Raw genomic sequence first — 18,459 nt, forward strand, 5'->3', positions numbered from 1 at the left:
CTCACACAGCTCCGCCTGGCTGGGCCTGGTACCGTCCCATCTGTTCCATGGCCGTGTTTTACTCCACCTAGCTCCCGCTCAAACCCAGCAGAACTCCCACACTCCCTCTAATGCTGGAACTGAGCAGAATGCTTGTTTTGGCATTTTCGCTCTGCACACAGAAGTTAAAACCACATCCTACCCCTTCAGCAACATGTGCCTGGTGATACTGCACAAGCACAGCAGGCTGGCTTCACCCAATGGGGTTTCTTTAAGAGACAAACCTAAATATTAACATACATCCAACTGTTAGTTAGCAGTCCTCAGTGAACCCCCAACACAAAGTACTTTGTCACATGTCGAAGTTGCGCTATTAAAAACAACATTTAAGCTCATGCTGAAGCACCTGACCAAACTCAACACTGTGGGGTTTTTTAAGCCCCTACAAGCAAACAAGCGATGGCTTTACTCCAGGTTTACACCCATGCCAGGGAGCCAGCCTGGCTCAGGAGCCCCGCACCTTTTGTGTCCCTTAGTAAGGATGGCAATAGCACACCATCCAGCTGCAGGGGAGCATCGGGGATCTCTGCCCCATCACGCCTGTTGGCAGGAACATCTGCCCCAAAATAGCAGCCCGCCTAATTCAGGCAGCAGCCTGAACTGCAGAAGCATTTCTGCTATGCCCTGGTTTCTCACAGTGACGTGACTTCTACACTTGTCCAAGAAGATGCACACACACACAAAAATCAGGGTCAAGTTTGCATCATTTGTAGCAAAAGCATTTTCCAGAACTATTTAACATTCACACAGCACTTCTCCAGCCACGGATCTTCACAGCTGATGAAGACAGACAACCATCACGAAGCCAAAGCTCAGACCGTAAACCCTTTAAGACCAGGACCAAGAGGCAGCAGTTTCCATTCTTTCTGTCCCCTCCAGCGGCACTTGGCGCAGGTTTGTTCCCAGTGTCCCCGGGCAGCTCAGCCTGCACGGCAGGGACACCAGCGCGGGGCCCCGGCGCCCAATGCCCCGGCACAGGTTAACGAGAACAACTGGACTGGCACTACCAGCAGCCCAGCTGTTCCTTGCAACAGTTCCCCCTTCTGATCACAGGATGCTATTACCAAAGCACACACATCTAATCCCTTCAAAGAAGAGTCCCCCTGCGTATTTATAGAGGGGGAATAACCTTCCTAGTGACCAGCAGGAATAAACAGATTTCTTTTGACCATGGCCAGATTACCTCCAAGATGCATACCAGGGCTTTACTGATCCTTGGTTCCCTTGCTCTGTTTATAAACAAGGAAATCCTTGTGACATTGGGAAGCTGCACAGTTTTAAAAGTATAATTTTATTATCTTGAATGCATATTCTTGTTAAGGCAGCAATAATAATCAGGGCTACTGTTATCCTTTTCGTGCTCTGCCTCCTCACTCTGCAGGCAGTTTGAGCATTGCCAGCATTATTCTTGGCTTGCCAAGGAAACTATTTCTGTTCCTTGAATTTAATCTCCTAGCAGAGTTTCATTTATAGCTTGTTGCTTTCTGGTTGTCATGAAAACCTTCCTTTCCCTGCTAATTACAAGGCATGCCGAGCCCCCCTCCTGCCGCCCCTCTGCCTGCACCCACCTTCTCCTGAGGGCTCCTCACCTCTACGTATATGTGCAGAAACCAACATCTTGGCAGATCTTGTTCACTGGCAGCTTGCAAGAGACTCCTGAGAACAGAACTTCCCCAGCTCTGCACTGAGGATAAACGGTAGGGCTGCAGTGGAAGGTCCCTGCAGGGGGAGCAGGCTCAGCACCCCACAGCCAGGACCCTCCAGGCACCTCACCAGCTGGGAGCAGATAAGAACGCGGTGGCATCTGCCATCTAACCTGTTCACCAAACCTTGCCAGCTCTGTCAAGGTTTATTGCTCTTTAAATGAGAATCAAACAGAGTTTCTGACTCAGGACTCCAGGTTCCCTATGTAGCATCACTAACAGCAAGCACACCTGCAGAACCCCCGCACACACAATTAGGACATGACTTTCCCACGCTGTTAAACTCTTCTGGAATGTTGGTCGAATAGTGCTGGAAACAAAGAGCATCAAGCCAAGGGTCTCTGGGAGGGACAGGCCCATGCAAGGGCATCCTCATTCACTTGGGTACCCACAAAGAGGAGCAAGCTCCCCTTGGTGAGGGGATCACTCTCTGTCTCAGCCAAGCCAGCGCAGCGCTGCAGAGAGCTCTGGGCACGGCTCGGCACGCGGCAGGGACGGGGGGGTCACCCGCATGTGGGCTCCAGAGCTCAGGGCGCTTCACTTCCAGATAAAGCCAAGGCCACGCCAGGGGCACCAGCACTGATGCCAAGTGGGTGTCAAAAGGATTTATTCCTTCTCAGCTGCCAGAAGAAAAGGAAAACACCTCTGTAACATGAGCCCAGAGCTGTCGGCACAAGGCAGCGTTCACAGCCAGTCTTGCAGGTGGGAACAACTTGCACGGGGGTACAAACACACGCGTCCAGGACCTACTTTTAAACACCAAAACATCTCCTGAGGAGCCTTCTCCCACCGGCCCAAGCTTCTCTGCGGCTCTGTAGTGCCCAAAGCACCCAAACCTGCTGCTGCATGCTCTGCAAGTGAGTTCCAGGGGTCACACCAGCATTTGGCAGCTCTGCAGGTCACTCCCTGTCCCAGCCAGTGCAGCCCAGGAGGGACACATGGTCCACATCCACGGGACCCCCAGCCCACCGAGGCCAGTGCGGCCACTGAGCAAGGCACTGGCTGCAAACACAGACACACAGCGAACGCACGGGGAGGGGAGCGGGGGCACCCACACAGCAAACGCACACAGAGGGGAGCCGGGGCACCCACCCCCAAAGCAGAGCCACATCCAGCACCACAGGCCAGGGGGAGGGAGGCAACCAGGAGAAGGAGAGAAGGGGCCAGGAGCAGACAGGGCACAAAGCCCCCAGCCCTGCTCAAACAAGGAGCAGGGGGCTGGTCCTGGGCTGAAATGCAGCCCCCAGGCCAATGGGCAGGGGCTGTGGGGGGGGGCCCAGGCCATGCTCGTTAGGGCAGCTCGTTAGCGCCTGCAGTGCTCCCTTCTCCTTCATCCAGGGCTCTCTCCCCACAACACAAAATGCTGGCAAGGGTGGAAAAGGAACCTTTTCCCCTAAAATACAGCTTTCCCTATATTAGGTGGAGCTGGGAAGTATATGCTGATAATTTGACAAACACTGAAGTGAAATCGTGGATAAGAATCATGCTTTTTGTCTAGAAAATTGAAAATGAAATAGTGTCTAAAACTGTAGCTATTACACAGCACATTATCTTGAAGGGCTTTGGTATAATTTAGATAAAACACTGTATCTCCTGTTTTAGAAATGTCAATATCATTCTAAAAGTACATGTACTTTTCCATCAGTTTTCTATGAAGACTTACAACTCTACAAGCCTCTTTCTCTTGTTCTCTCCATTTTCTTTTTAAATTGGCAAATGAGTATTCAATCTTTCAAAATTTCAGGTACACTTTTATATGTGGGAAAAGTGTCTGCTCAGAGATGCTCCTGGCTGGCTCCATTATGTATGTTATCTGCTGTGATACACTACCAGAAATAAAATCTATGCATCTGAATGAAATATAAAAACTAATACCGAGCAAGCAGGGCGCCCAGGGCAGAGCCAGCTCTCCGGAGCACAAGGGCCTCGCTGCTGGCAAAGGGAGCACAAGAACGACCTGCCGCATCTCGGGCGCTATTTGCTCCCTGAGCTGCATCTGACTGGGGAGAAGCTCCCACTCAAGAGCCTGGGATATCCTCGTTACCCCTCCTTCCATCGCCACGGCTTTTTCTTCAAACCCTGGGAAACAAGAAAATATGCAACCTGAAATACAGGAAATTCCAGTTTAGCATACAAGCCCCCTGGTTTTTGTGCTCAAACGCTGGCCCGGGGTGTCCAGTCTCCAGACGTGAAGATGCTCAAACTGCCCCCAGGCACGGTCCTGGGCAACCTGCTCGGGGTGACCCTGCTGGGGATCTCTCCAGAACTGCCAACATCCACCGCTGGGTCTCTCTTTCATTGTTACTTCATTGGAAACTGTGTACTATTCATATGTATTTTATCCATGTTTTGGATATCCAAATCCAAACGTCCAGCTCAGCGTTCAGCAGCTCCCCATGTTAACCATTGCCATATCCACGTCTGAAGCACCGTCAGCAGCTCTGGGCACAGCGGGGCCAACGCTGGCCAGGCAGACACGGCCGGGCCAGCTGCCCTCGCTGCTCCAGTGTTCCCGCTCGTGTCCCCAAAGGCACCGCAAGGTGGCCGGCGCAGGGCCTGCCATCCCCTTGCTGCTCCAGCATCCCCGCTCATGTCCCCAAAGGCACCGCAAGGCGGCTGGCACAGGGCCTGCCATCCCCTTGCTGCTCCAGCATCCCCGCTCATGTCCCCAAAGGCACCGCAAGGTGGCCGGCGCAGGGCCTGCCATCCCCTTGCTGCTCCAGCATCCCCGCTCATGTCCCCAAAGGCACCGCAAGGCGGCCGGCACAGGGCCTGCCATCCCCTTGCTGCTCCAGCATCCCCGCTCATGTCCCCAAAGGCACCGCAAGGTGGCCGGCACAGGGCCTGCCGTCCCCTCGCTGCTCCAGTGTCCCCGCTCGTGTCCCCAAAGGCACCGCAAGGCGGCCGGCGCAGGGCCTGCTGTCCCCGCACACTCCTCAGCAGCCCTTGCTCCCTGTGTCCGTGCACACCGGCGGATCCAAACACAGGGGATGTTCCCAGGGATGCAAGGCTGCAGCTGCAATTTGCAAGTTCATTAACAGTGTCCCTGCAAAGATCATTTTTTTTTTAATTGGAGCCCTAATTAGCAATGAATTCTCATTATTTTTCATTGAAATCCCAAAGCGGCTTTGGCACATCCTCTTTGTTCTTTTGCAAACGGGGAAGTGGAGGAGCCGAGGGGAGATAAAGAAGCAGCTGATGATATACAGGGGGGCTGTTTTCCCCTCGAGCCATTCCTTCAGTTTAACACATTTTGCAGCAATTTTACTTATTATTTATGCTATGAGGAAATAAGTATTTCCATAAACACTAACCTCATCACACTTGATTGCTACTCTCCATCCTTCCCTGCCAGAGGCTGCAAACGACTACATTTCTGTTCCTACGGCCATACTGGCCGTGCCAGCTCTGGAGGCTGAGCTGGGCCTGGCTCCTGAGTAATGCCCCCAGATTTGCTAGACTCTGCTTACCAGAGCCGCACTCTGCTAATTCTTCAAGAGATCTAGAAGTGAAAGGGAGCCCTAAAGCAAGTACAAAGGTAATTACTCCTTGGTTTTGGCCCCTTCTCACGGCCTGAGTGCCTTGGAGGGGCCACAGTAGAGACAAGGATCAGCCCAGATGGACTCGGCGCTGGGAAGAGGAGTCCGGCTGTCCGGCCGCATCGGTAGCTGCTCCCAAACCAGGAACACTTAGGGCTTGGTACATTTTCAGAGGGACGGATAATCATCACATTGCTCCCACAGTCCTTCTACAAATTATTTTGATAATAAAGGACCTCCTGTGACATTAAGTACATTCTAATTACAACATTGTCTGTAATGCATATATCTAATTGCAAATAATTATTTTATCATATTTTGTCTGTATGACTGTTATATGCATCAGATATTATCTTCTGACTCAGTGGTACAGGTTAATTAAAATTTCTCTTTTAATATCGTTTCAAAGCTAACCACATAATTTCATCTGAACACCAGCTGTGTTGGAAAAAATTATTTTTATTATTTTTTGTCATGCTTGTCCATGGAAGAAAAGCTGAGCCGTTTCTGAAGGCTGTAATTACTGCACTGCCTTCCGTGGCCATTTATTTGCAAAAGAAGACAAGAGGGAAGAATCTGTGTAACATCAGTGGCCAGCGGTTGCTCTGTGTGTTTCTGGTTTATATTGAAGGGATTTTTGTTCTCTGCCTTATGTACAAGAGAACTTGAGATCTTACTTGCAGAGGAGAATGTAACATATCGCATAGCCTTTACAGAAACTCTGGTTTGTTGGTGTAAATTGGACTCAGCATTAAGACAATCTGTGTGGTCACCCTTGATGTTAACAAAGCTCAGCTTAAGGGTGATCCCAGTCATCTGTTTCCTTCCTCATTTATTGTTCCTTCCAGTGATAAAGAGCAAACAAAAGCTGAGAGAAAAACGAGAGTATGAAAATACTGTTGAGTCAAAAAAAGAGCTTAGGTTAAACATATGGCAATATAAAAATGAAATGAAGCAAGCTGAGCAGAGGATGAGAAAAAAGAAGGCTCTTGTAGGAGAACCCCTCAGCAGTAATTTGTACTAAACAATGGCCTTTACTTCTCACCCTGTGTGCGTTATTCCTTAGGACCAGGAGTATTCCTGCAAGTCTGGCTGTCAGCGTCCCCCAGCCGTTCAAACCCAAAGCCCTGCCACGTCCTGCCTGCCTGTTCAGAGCTCCAGGGCAGGCAGAGGGGCAGAGGCCGGCGGGGAGGGGGTTAAGATGCGTCCCCAACAGCCGGGACACGCTCGGCAGCCCAAGGAGGGGAGCAGGGCCCCGGCACCGCGCGATGCCGGCGGGCAGAGGTCACCGCTGCCAGGAGGAAATTGCTGGAGCTCTACCGAGACCACGAGCGACCTTTCCTCTCGGAGAGGGCTGAAGTAAACAGCACTTATCTGGGATTTAGTGCCGTCGAGACAAGCAGCACTTTATCTCTGTACCGCGGCACACGGAGCGGGGAAACAGGGCAGGGATTTTCCTGCTTTCATGGTGTAAAGCACCCCTGCTTCCCCAGCCCAAAGCACCCCTGCTTCCCCAGCCCAGTGCACCCCTGCTTCCCCAGCCCAGTGCACCCCTGCTTCCCCAGCCCAAAGCACCCCTGCTTCCCCAGCCCAGTGCACCCCTGCTTCCCCAGCCCAAAACACCCCTGCTTCCCCAGCCCAAAGCACCCCTGCTTCCCCAGCCCAAAGCACCCCTGCTTCCCCAGCCCAGTGCACCCCTGCTTCCCCAGCCCAAAGCACCCCTGCTTCCCCAGCCCAAAGCACCCCTGCTTCCCCGGCCCAAAGCACCCCTGCTTCCCCGGCCCAATGCACCCCTGCTTCCCCGGCCCAAAGCACCCCTGCTTCCCCAGCCCAGTGCACCCCTGCTTCCCCGGCCCAATGCACCCCTGCTTCCCCGGCCCAAAGCACCCCTGCTTCCCCGGCCCAAAGCACCCCTGCTTCCCCGGCCCAATGCACCCCTGCTTCCCCGGCCCAAAGCACCCCTGCTTCCCTGGCCCGGGCTCAGGCCGAGCTGTCACAGCTCCTGACGGACACGTCCTGGCCAGGCCAGCCGGTTACACGTGTCACAACCCGCCGACAACCTCTGCACGCGGCTCAGACTTTCGCAAGGGTAGCTGTATCTCTCCTTAGGGGCAGATATTTTTACTCCATGAAATTTCCTCATTCTCCGTGACATTTCCTTTTGGAAGGCATCAAGGGACATGCAATCCATGCTCCTTCTATTTTGGATTTTTTTTCCATCCATAAATTATTCTCTTTCCCTCTACACACAGTTTGAAATTGTGGCAGAAGGAAATCTGATGTCTTTTTTTGCCAGCGCTTTTTTCCTGTCCCTTGTTTTTAGTATATGACATTTTAATGCCTCAGATGCTGCAATGGTTAGAAACTTCGCATGAGATTTTTCCTAAACAGCCCAGCACCCAGAAGCCCCGTTCACTTTTCCTGCCAGATTTCCAGGGTTAGGAACTTCTGAAACCCAGTTCCCAAGTGCTGCTCCGCTTAGGGACCCCCCTGCTCCCAGCTTTACCCGTGGTTAGTTCAGCACAGTTTAGTCGGCACGGTTTAGTTCAGCACATTTAATTCAGCAGGGTTTAGTTCAGCAGGGTTTAGTTCAGCACCATTGCCCCTGTTTGCCATCCTGCAGCCTTCCGGAGGTTGTGCTCAAAATGGGGCCAGAAGTAAATCCCTCCGAGGAGGAAGCACGTCTGGGTACCAAAGAGTCCTGTTTGCTTTTCCTAAAGCCAACACTCAACTCCTGCGAAGTATTAAATAAGTAACTCATGCTAAATAATTAACTACTTTCTGGGAGGAAATATTTTCAGGAAAACAAACCCACCACACTCAGAGCCAGCTGGAAAAATCTTTCGCACAAGCTTTGTCCTCTCAAGATGGAGCGAGCGGAGTCTCATTTCCAGCAAACGCTGCCAAGCTGCCGCACACCGCACTGAAGCCGGGAAGCACTAAGTGAGTTGATTCAAATGCAGGAATAAGAACTTAACGTGTTTTAAAGGATGTGTCAGACCAAGGACAGGCAGCAGGACACAAAGAAATCATTTTCTAAATGCCACTTGAAGCATCTAGTTTGGAGGACAAAAAATCGGTACTGGCATCCTATGCTAAGCAGATTATTATCTCACCTGTGCGTTATTTAGGAGGCAAGTCTCTTTTATTTACTTTTCCCCTACCCTTTTTTCCCGGCTCATTATAAAGTGTTATATTGACATAAGTAAGCAGAGAAGTTCCGTAACTTAATCTCTGTCATTAAAATTTCAGATTCAATAGGAAAAGTAACCGTGCCTGTTCATCGAGCCCAGCGCAATTCAGACGGCCGCATTCACAGCTGCAGTAGCGGGTTTCACCTTCCCAGTTTGTCACCACCGCCCGTCCCTGCCCATGGCCCTGAGAGAACAGCACAGGGCTTCCACCCGCTGGGGCTTCCACCCGCTGGGGCTGTGGGGCTTAATGCACCGAGAGCACGGAAACGCAGGCCAGCTCTGGCTGCTCCTGGCCCACCACAGGCAAAACATCAAAGCAAACACGGCACGTCCTAGCGTTCTACTACTTCGGTTATGATTCTGTTCGATGCATTTTGTATCTGCACGAGGGAGCGATCTGTCCACATTAATACCCAATCCATTTGCACCGCTGCCGTGCTGATGTTTGTACATTCAGCTCGCTTCGGACATCACTTGTGCTGTGACCTTTACAAATTCAGTTCTGTGCTAAATGCTTACTGCTTTGTCCCCTCAAATGATTGCTTTGTATAGATTTTACCTCAGATCCTGAAAGCTGAATGACCAAATCTCTTTCAGGAAATGACTCTATCTTAAGCATCAACTTTCGGAAACACATCATCTGACTTTCTGGGAAATTGCAACTGTTGTATTGTTAGAAAACACAAGTCGTAGGATTTTATAAGCGGTTTCCTCACACAGGCTGAAATAATTGCTGCAGGTTTACTTGGATCTCTGGTTTGCATTATATGCTACATCAACTCATAAATGAATCATTTGAAAAGTGACACTTGATGAAATTTTAACTAATAGCTTAAAGGTCAGTTGCATATAATTCTGAATTCCTAAAGGTATATATTCATTCAGGGGTATTTGCTGACCTAAAGCTCAGAGGAGAAACTGTTAAATGGGTTTTCACCTTGCTGCTATAGTGCTTGTTCTCAATAAACCCCAAACCCAAACCACTCTAGTGATGCCAACGTTAAACGGTGCTGACTCACTGAGCTCTCCACGTGACCGCGTTTTCCAGGAGCCAGTCGGGAGAGAAAGGACTGCCCTGCCGGAGCACTGCGGGGCAGGTCACCACAGCTGTATTCCGAGGAGCCGGCACAAGAATTTCTGGCAAACATCAAAACATCGACTGCCTAAAGCTACGCAGTCAGGTGCTAAGCACCAAAACGCTTCCCTAGTTGTCACAAAAGTTATTAGACAGTAGAGCAGCTATGCAATCAAAACTGCTTTATCTGCAATGATTGATTTTTTTAACAAAGCAGAAAAAGACAAAGCCATGGAATGAGCAGAAATTGCCAGAACAGACAAACTGGAAGTTATTGTTCCTCTAAGTCAACTAAAATAAAAGGGAAGGGGAAAAAAAGGAAAAAGAGCGAGCCAAGATTTTAGCCATGTGCTTCCTCAGCCAACTGCATATATTGATTTGTGGCAATGAAAGGGACAAGCTGGAATGACCCAATTTGCTCTTCTCAGGAAGCTGCAGATACTCAATTAGCAACACGTGACCAAAAATTTTAGACCATTGCTGAAGATTTATAACTTTTCTAGAATGAGACATTGTGTAACAGTGTTATGGGAAGAATATGCAATATGAATTACTGTCAGCCTCAAATGGGCTCCACAACAATAGACTATTAGGGGACAATAAATTCCCTGTGTCCGATTCCAAGGTCACGCATTCCAATTGTGTTGTATAAGAAAAAGGACTATTTTTTATTTTTTAATGCTGCATGTCAGCACTCTTCATCTTCCCATGACTCCAGGAAGCAAATTTTCAAGGCGCAGCAGGAATACCACCGGGCTCGGTGACTGCAGGGCAGCACCGGGAGGCACAGCCATCCTTGCCCCTCACCTTCCCGGCCCCAGCCGTGCTTCCAAGGGACCCTGTGCCACGGCCACCATGTCCTGCAAGCAGCAGCGCCCAGCAGCACCCACCGCAGCCCCCTGCACCGGCTCCCGCCGCCTGCTGGTGTGTTTGTTTATCTCGCCAGGTCAGTGGTCCCCCAGTGCTCCCACCTGCCGCACGGCCAGCCTTGGGTGGTGGCCCCACAGCACAGGCGCTGGGACTGTCCTTTCTAGCGGGACATGTTGAGGGCTTGTTGACGTGTGGCCTTGGTGCCTCCGGGCTTTGGCGTAAGAAACGATCCCGGAGAGGGCTCAGAGGAAGCGAGTAGTGGCAGTGATCTATTTTCCGGTCCAAACAATAGCAATTTGTGTGACATTTTATTTTCCTACAATGATTCATGGCTGAAAAATGATTTCTATAAATATATCACATGTAAATTAATAAATATTTTTTTTAAAAACTAAGAAGTATACATGCAATTTACTTTGCCGAAACACATTGTTTTCTTTTTTAGGACCTCATTCTGCCTCAGCACTTCTTAAAGTTTCCTTTTCTACCCAGAATTTTTACTGAGGAGCTGAGGACCTTTAACTGACACCCGACTGGCTTCTTATTCTTGGGCAAATCCTGTTTTACCTGTATAACTAAAAATCTGTTCAGCGTTTTACCTTCCCTGTGTGTCACGGGAGTAAAGACAGCACTTATTATTTACATATTTACAGTGCAAGCAGTTATTCAAAACATGAAGGTTTTTCCCACAGACCAAACCAAGCGCAGCTGGGTGCCAATTCCCAGCCGCGTGCCCGTCACCACCAGGCCGGCACACCGCCGGTATCCACCCGGCTCCTGCGCCTCACCGCACACCTGCCCCGGCACCAGGCGGGACCCTCGGCCCAGCGTGGCCTCACTCACCACGGTCGGTGCTGCCGGAGGGCTGTGGCCTCAGCGCCGGCGGAGAAAACGGCTCAGGTGCTCAGCTGGAGACACACGGTTGGTGCTGGAGGGGCCTGGGCAGGCCTGGGAAGCTGTGGGGCCCAGTGGCGCTGAGGGGCCCAGCGGGCACTGACAGGCCATGAGGCGCTGAGGGGCCCAGTGGCGCTGAGGGGCCCAGCGGGCACTGACAGGCCATGAGGCGCTGAGGGGCCCAGCGGGCACTGACAGGCCATGAGGCGCTGAGGGGCCCAGTGGCGCTGAGGGGCCCAGCGAGCACTGACAGGCCATGAGGCGCTGAGGGGCCCAGTGGCGCTGAGGGGCCCAGCGGGCACTGACAGGCCATGAGGCGCTGAGGGGCCCAGTGGCGCTGAGGGGCCCAGCGGGCACTGACAGGCCATGGGGCGCTGAGGGGCCCAGTGGCGCTGAGGGGGGTCGAGGGACTTTAAGGGGCCCCGGGGCGCGGGCGGGGCGGGCCCGGCCCGGTCTGTCCTCTCCTGTCCTGTCATGTCCCCTCGGCCGCGCCACCGCGGTGAAATATGGCGGGCTCGACGCGCAGCCCCTGCGTGTGACGTCAGGGCGACGCCAGGGTGACGTCATGACGCGGCTCCGCCGCACGGCCCGCCGGGAGCTGTAGTCCGTTGGCGCGGCTGCGCGCTGCGGGCCGGGCGGGGCCGGCTCGGTCCCTGTCCCTGTCCCTCCGGCCCGCCCACCGCAGCCCGGACAGCGCGGGCGCCCGGCGCTCCCGTCTCTCCCGGGCGCTTCCCCGCACCTGCCCGGCCGCCGGGCCCTCCCCTCCCCTCCCCTCCCGCGGACACCAGCCGGGCGCGGCCCGCGGCCCCTCGGCAGCCGCGATGTTCTCCAGGAAGGGCCACGCCGATGTCAGGAAATCCACCCAGAAGGCGCTGGACCCCAAGCGGGACGTGCTCACCCGCCTCAAGCACCTGCGGGCGCTGCTGGGTGAGTGCGGGGGCCGGGCGCCCCTTCGCGCCGGGCGAGCGCCCCTTCGCGCCGGGCGAGCGGAGCGCGGCCGGACCGGCCCCTCCGCGCTGCGGGCAGAGCCGGGCCGAGCCGGGCAGGGCAGGGGAGGGGAGGGGAGCGAGCCCGGGGGCGCCGGGCAGAGCCGGGAGCGGGCGGGTCCCGGACACCCCGCGCCGGTCAACCCGGGGCGCCGGGAGCCGCTGTGGTGCTGCTGTAATGCTACTGTAACGCTGTTATAACGCCGGGAAAGAGTTGTCCCCAAGATCAGCGTAAAACCGAGCGATAAAACCTTGCCGCAGGCAGCCCGCGCCGCAGGAGCCCTGCTCTGCCCGTTTCCTCAGCTTTCTGCAAGTTTTCTGTGCGGTTTTGGGGCTCCGCGGGCTGTCCTGTTGGCCGTGCGTGGCCGGTCGGAGGGACGGGAGCTATCGGAGGAGGTTCCTGGTGGGCTTTGCTGCTCCGGGATTGGGAAACTCGTGTTGCCCACTGTCTGTGTGTTTGTGACGCTGCATTGTTATACGGCTACAAAATAGTGCGTAAATGTATATCCTGTAGGGGTCTTTGGAAGATGCGTTCATAGAAGCTCTGCTCTTGTCAACAAGACTTATTTGGGGTTTTGTTTTGTTTTTTTTAAAGCTTTAGGAAGGTCGTGTAATGGCATTTTGTGACACCTTTCTTATGCCTTTGGTGAGGTTGAACCTCTCTCGGTAATGTCCCCTCACAGCTGAAGCCTTAACCCTGGTCTTTGTCTTCTGAACGTTGGAAGCAGCTGATGGGTTTCAGCTGTGATTTGCAAGGGTTTGGGTGGCCTCGTGTTCTGTGTTACTCAGCAAACTGCAGCAGGAAAAGGCTCCTCTGAGAGCTTTTGTGCACTGCCCCAGTTCAGGGGAATCAGTGACTGCATTCGTTTTTGTTTGTCTGACTTCAGATTGTTCTCCTGGGAAGCAACAAGAGGAAAATGACACCATTTGTACTTCTTGTGTACTCCGATCACTTTTTAGTCTGCCATTTCAGTCAAACTTGGCGTATATTTAGGAGCCTCCGAGACATTGTCTTGTGAGCTGTGAGGAGCAGTTAGGTGGCTGGAGGAAGGAAGGGCCCGAGGTCGGCGGCTCATCGAGAGAGGGCAGAAGTTGGTGATGTATTTCTGCTGAAGAGCGGCGCTGGTGGGTCGGGTCGGCGCTCGTGCCGTCCCCACCGCGCTCTGGCTCTGGGTGGTGCCGGAGCTGCTGCCCGGGTGAAGGTTCTGCTGTCCTGTCCTCCCCCGGGGCCGGTGCTGAGGAACCGCGCTGTGCTTCCTGGTGTGGGCTCGTCGGTGCTGCTCCAGGTTGAGATTAAAAGCTTTTTCGTGTGACGTTGCACTGATAGGAGAAAATACATAAAAGACGTTTTGAATGTACTGTAGTGAAGCGAGGAGCTTTTGTGGTGAGGACACTGAGCGTGATCCTGAGAGAGAAGAGCAGCAGGGTGGTCCCTTTGAGAAAGTGGGAGCGTGAAGGCAAACACACAGGAGAGTCTGTGATAGCTTAGCTTGGACGTCTTGCTGATTTTTTGGATGTATTACTTACAGGTGTGAATAACCATCCCTGATTTAAAGATGTTGTTCACCTGTGATCTGCTGCACTTAAGTAGCTAATCTGAAACAGGTGCTTGTGGGTCGTTGGTTAGTGGGCGAAGTGCTGGGTAAATCCGCGCTGTCTTGTGTCACGCTCCAAAAGCAGCCAGGTCTTGCTCATCTTTTGAGCACCAGTACACGTAAGCTGGACGTGCCCATGTGCAGGTGTTCCAGGTTCGGCATTTGGGCTCCCAGGGGGGCGGCTGTGACCCTGTTCCTGGCGGAGGGAGGAACAGCAGTGGCTCTCGTGTCCATCCTTCTGCACGTGAACAGGACTGGGCCTCTGCTTTGCAGCGACTGTGAGTGAAGCGCTTGTGACTGCTCTGGGTATAAACTCCTCGTGTTCCAAATGTGAAAAATCTCGCTAGTTAGCAATCTGATGGTTGGTTTTGGTTTAGTCTTTGTCTGGGGACCAAATGTGGGCATTTTTCTTTTTCATACCATGCATGTAAGTGCATAAGGGCAGGAATTTGCGAAGACAGGAGAAGATACCTGTGTTATGATATGCCTTTTAACTGTGTATGTCTTATTGCTTGCGTACTGTACAAACGATACTAAAACAATGTCAAGTTTTGTTGTAAAATGTTTTGGGAAATTCTTGGTTTAGGAGATGAGGTTATTTTCTGAAACCCTCCTGATTGCTCTGCGAGATTAGTGCGAGCTCGCAGACCTTGTGTTTCTTCCTGTTCCACCAGCCTCACTAAAATAAATGGACTTGAAGAAATAAGGAATGTAGCAGCTTTCTGCTAATGTTCCCATTTCAGCCCCTCAAAAGGAAGAGTCTGAAACCAAGACCCAAGTGGTTGAAGGTGGAATACTGGACTTGGTGTGGCTCTTGTTGTACTGTCCCCGGGGGCGCTGGTTTTGGGTGCCGGTGCGGTCCAGGGGAGGCTGTCAGGCTGCTGAGACGGACCTGACGGGTGAACAATGGAAAAATATGCCTGTTAGCGTGACAAAATGCATTTCTGTCCCAAGGCAGATGGTACAGATGGTCGTGTTGTCCGGTGGTTTTCTGGAAAGATGCTTTTAATCCATTTGGCAAGGGGTTGAAATACACCTGTCACTTAGTGGCAGTTACTCTTCTGAGATCCTACTGGTGTAGGAGGATAAAAATCAGAGAAAATATGATAATAGGGGAGGGATGTGGGACAGGAATGTGTGTTTCCATAAACAAGGGCTTGTGTGAGCACTGGGCTCGGTAATGCTCAGGTTTTGGTTGCTTCAGGTCTCTCAGCTACTGTCTAAGTTTGCCTGATAACCCAAGGTGGAAGAAAAGGTTCTTGTTGAATTTGTGTCTGTTCCGCCGTCCAGATCCGGTCCCTGGGGCTGGGGGCAGTCTGCCTGCGCCGCACTGCAAAGCACCGGCCAGAGCGACCCCGCTTTAAAGCGCATGTTCACCTGCGCTAGGTCAGTGACCACAAAATGTCCTTTTTTAAGTTACTGTAGAGATCTACTAACTTTCAGAACGTTATAAAGCCTGTAGGAACTGTTTTGCAAATACAGCGTATGGAAGTGTCAAGAGTGTGGTTTGGTTTTGGTTTTTATTTTTTTTACAATAGATTTGAAAAAGAACTGTTGTTATAAATGGTGGTGGTGACATACAGGTGCGGCTCTTTCACCATTATTGGAGCTCTCCGTAGTGTTTTCCAGCGTAGTTTTCTATGGGAGGGTTTTTCAGCGTGAGAATGTATCTCTGCTCTGTAAGACCTTGTTGTTGTGGCTGCTGTTGGGTAAAAGCCGTATGTTTTCTTTGTGTGTTCTCCTCGGGTGCGCTCGGGGTGTTCGGTGCAAGGTCTCAGCGTGGCTCGGTGTGTTTCCTGTGACGTGGCTGGTTTCAGGTGTCAGTTCTGCACTGTCTGGGTTTGCTGGGTTAATACCAGCTTAGCAGAACTCGTCCTTCAGAGGCTCAATTCAGAAGGGGCTGCTCCCAGAGCTCTTGGTGAATTCGGAACAGCTCTTGTTCCTTACGCTTCATGTGGAATTTGAGGTGTTGCCATTGTTTTAGAAATGGATTTTTAGTAAGGGTATATTGCCGTGCTGACGTTCCTCTGAAAAAATGAAGGACAATTATCTTCTAGGCGTTTATGTAGCATTTAAAGCTTTAACCTGGAAAAGTGAGCAGTTATGTTTTTAGTTCTTCCCCCCTCTATTTTTTTGGTAAGTAAAACTTGTCTGTAGTTTCTGGGGTGAGGCTGGCAATAAAAGTTTATCATTAACCAGTGTATGGCTGCAGAGTTGTCTCTTCGTGTCCTTTAATTTTTTAAGTGCTCAAGATAAAGAAATCTCCTCAGGGTTGGGAGAACTTTGCACAAGTAACATAAAGCCAAGTGACTTGGGAAGCTCATGAGGCTGAGGGAGGATTTCTAGCTGTTTAAGTGACTGCAGTACCGTTTGGCAGTGAACAGCAAACTAACGGTAAGGTGGTGTGCTAAGGACCGGTTGTTGTCCCCTCTAGGTTTTTTAATATGAGGAAGAGTAATGAGAGCTCGGTGATGAACCCAGATTCTTATTGAAGTGTGCCTGAGTAGTTTGTTTCCCTAAATGTTAAGCTTTAGTAAGGCAGGTAAGGGTGACTTGGTGTTATCTAGCGAGCCAACTGTTTCATGTTTCGTGGAGAAGAGCTGTCACGGGTACCGTCACAAAGTCTTGTTGTTAGCTGTGTGGTGCTGCAAGAGCTGCGAGTGTTGCTTTGTTCCTTGGTGGGAACAGGGTTGCGCAGACATGTTTTTGGGAACCACCGTGTCGGACGGCTGGTACCGGTTCCCAGCGTGCCTGGGCTTTCAGTGCTGGCGGTTCGACCTGCTGGTGGCACCAATCCGAGCTGTGCAGAGGAAACATAAATGTATAACCCGATACCTGCAATGCAGCCCCAGCCTTGCTGGTGAATTTCCTCGGATGCTTATAAACGCTTCTGCAGTCCCTGGCATTTGCCAAAAGCCAGTATTTATCTTGGTATCTTAAATTATAAATAGCACATGAAACTTGCGCTGTTTTCTGTTTGAAAACCAGAAGAATGAGCGTTATCCCGCCACAAGTTGAACATTATATGTATATGTGTGTAGTGATCCAAGTGGCTGCCTTGTGCGTCCAGCCAGTCTCCTGAGGCTCTGTCCGTCCCGTCCTGTCCTGTGTCTGTCCGTGCCCGTGGTTTGGCCGTGCCGGCTGTGGCACCCGTACACGGTTCCGTGGGCGAAGGCTGGAGCGGGGTGCACCCCACACCAGGGCCACGCGGGTCACGCTCCAGTGCCGCGATTACCGAACAGGAGAACTGACTAGGCAGTTTGACTAGGCAGTTCCTTTCTCCTCCTTTCACAGCTTACGGGGAAAGTTTCCTTTTTGTTCAGATTTGAATGACCTCATTCCCTCGTATGAAATCCTCGTAAATGCAAGCCTTGTTTTCTGCGGGAGTTGCGTTTCACAGAACGCGTTCACAGGGGGGAATAGTTGCGCTTAGCTTGCAGATTCAGAACCAGTTTGTAGGAAACAAATATCGCGCAGGATAGTTTCCGTGCACTAATTGTTTCCGTAGTGCAAGCAACCAAAGCTCTTCTACTGAAAAGCTATTGTTATTGTTTATTTTAAAGCGCTGTCCAAGGCTAAAGTCTTTCTTTTGTAGTTGTGTGATATTATTGGGTCGTCTTCTTGTAATCAGCTTTGTGTTGATTACTGAATGGGTTTCTTGAGAGGTGGAACTTCAATGAGAAGACTTGTTGTTAATAATTCTCATCCTTTATCCTCTTAAATGTGGGTGGAATCATCTATCTTGACGGAATCAGCTACAACGAAGAGCGGACAGCTGAAGTTAGAGCGTGTTTTCCAAGTGCCAGCTTTGGAAAGCGTTGGAGTTTGCTTCTTCAAAAATAAACTGATTTCAAATTGCAGACCTGAGTTCAGGCTCAGGGGAGAGGTGCAGGCTGGGCTCTCCATTATTTTTTAAAATGCATTACAAATATGCTGTTTTGTGAATTGAACGGCTTGGCAGATGGAGTTAAGACGTGTATTTTCATTTGCGTGCAGAAGTCGTTGCTGGCGTGTGTGTTTTGATGGCACAGGAGCCGTTTGGTTGGAGGTGCCTGAGACACAGCCCGCCTTTGGTTTTAATGGAAGACAAATGCACCCAGGTCACACCGCAAACTTTCACAGATTGGGTGAAAATGGAAACGTCCCTATTTCCCTTCCAAGCATGGAATCACAACTTAGTGCAGAATATTTAAAGAAGTCACTAAAATAGTTTTGTATCGCGTTTATTTCATTCTGTGATGCTAAATGTGCGCGAAGGCAACAACTTTCAGCTCTGATGTTGTATAACAACTGTTTGCTCCTCTTTTCAGATATTGTGGATGGAAGTGACCTGAAGCAGTTTTTTGAGAGCAATTATTCTCAGATTTATTTTATATTCTATGAAAACTTCATAACACTGGAAAGTAGCTTGAAACAAAAAGGTAGGTTTTGGAGTTCTGTTAGCAATTGAGCCAGGTTTCCCTAACTGTTCTCAAAAGCTTTCTATTAGAGCTTATCTAGTGGTTATTAGTCCACAATTATCCGTATTTGCACTAACAGTTTCATGCAGTACAGTGTTAGCAGT

General features: G+C 51.2%; 2 protein-coding genes across 7 annotated transcripts in view; one reads left to right on the forward strand and one right to left on the reverse strand.

Moving 5' to 3' along the window:
* Positions 1-11,802, reverse strand: part of KIZ (kizuna centrosomal protein) — a 113,808-nt gene extending 102,006 nt beyond the window's left edge. The window contains exon 1 of the mRNA XM_065059469.1: positions 11,264-11,802. The gene's annotated coding sequence lies outside the window, so the exon portion shown is untranslated. The remainder of the gene's footprint in view (positions 1-11,263) is intronic.
* Positions 11,803-11,965: 163 nt separating this feature from the next.
* The window catches only part of RALGAPA2 (Ral GTPase activating protein catalytic subunit alpha 2), a 90,088-nt gene continuing 83,594 nt past the window's right edge, over positions 11,966-18,459 (forward strand). For 4 of the 6 annotated variants that reach the window (XR_010471823.1, XM_065059449.1, XM_065059445.1 and 1 more), the window contains exons 1-2: positions 11,967-12,241; positions 18,206-18,316. Coding sequence is in view for 5 of the 6 variants with exons in the window: in XM_065059449.1 (XP_064915521.1) it covers positions 12,136-12,241; positions 18,206-18,316 (217 nt within the window). In the remaining variant the exon portion in view is untranslated. Of the gene's footprint in view, positions 12,242-18,205; positions 18,317-18,459 lie in introns of all 6 variants that reach the window. The other 2 variants (XM_065059448.1, XM_065059450.1) reach the window with 2 other exon arrangements.

This window comes from Columba livia, chromosome 3 (genome assembly GCF_036013475.1).
Source record: "Columba livia isolate bColLiv1 breed racing homer chromosome 3, bColLiv1.pat.W.v2, whole genome shotgun sequence".
NCBI lineage: Eukaryota > Metazoa > Chordata > Aves > Columbiformes > Columbidae > Columba > Columba livia.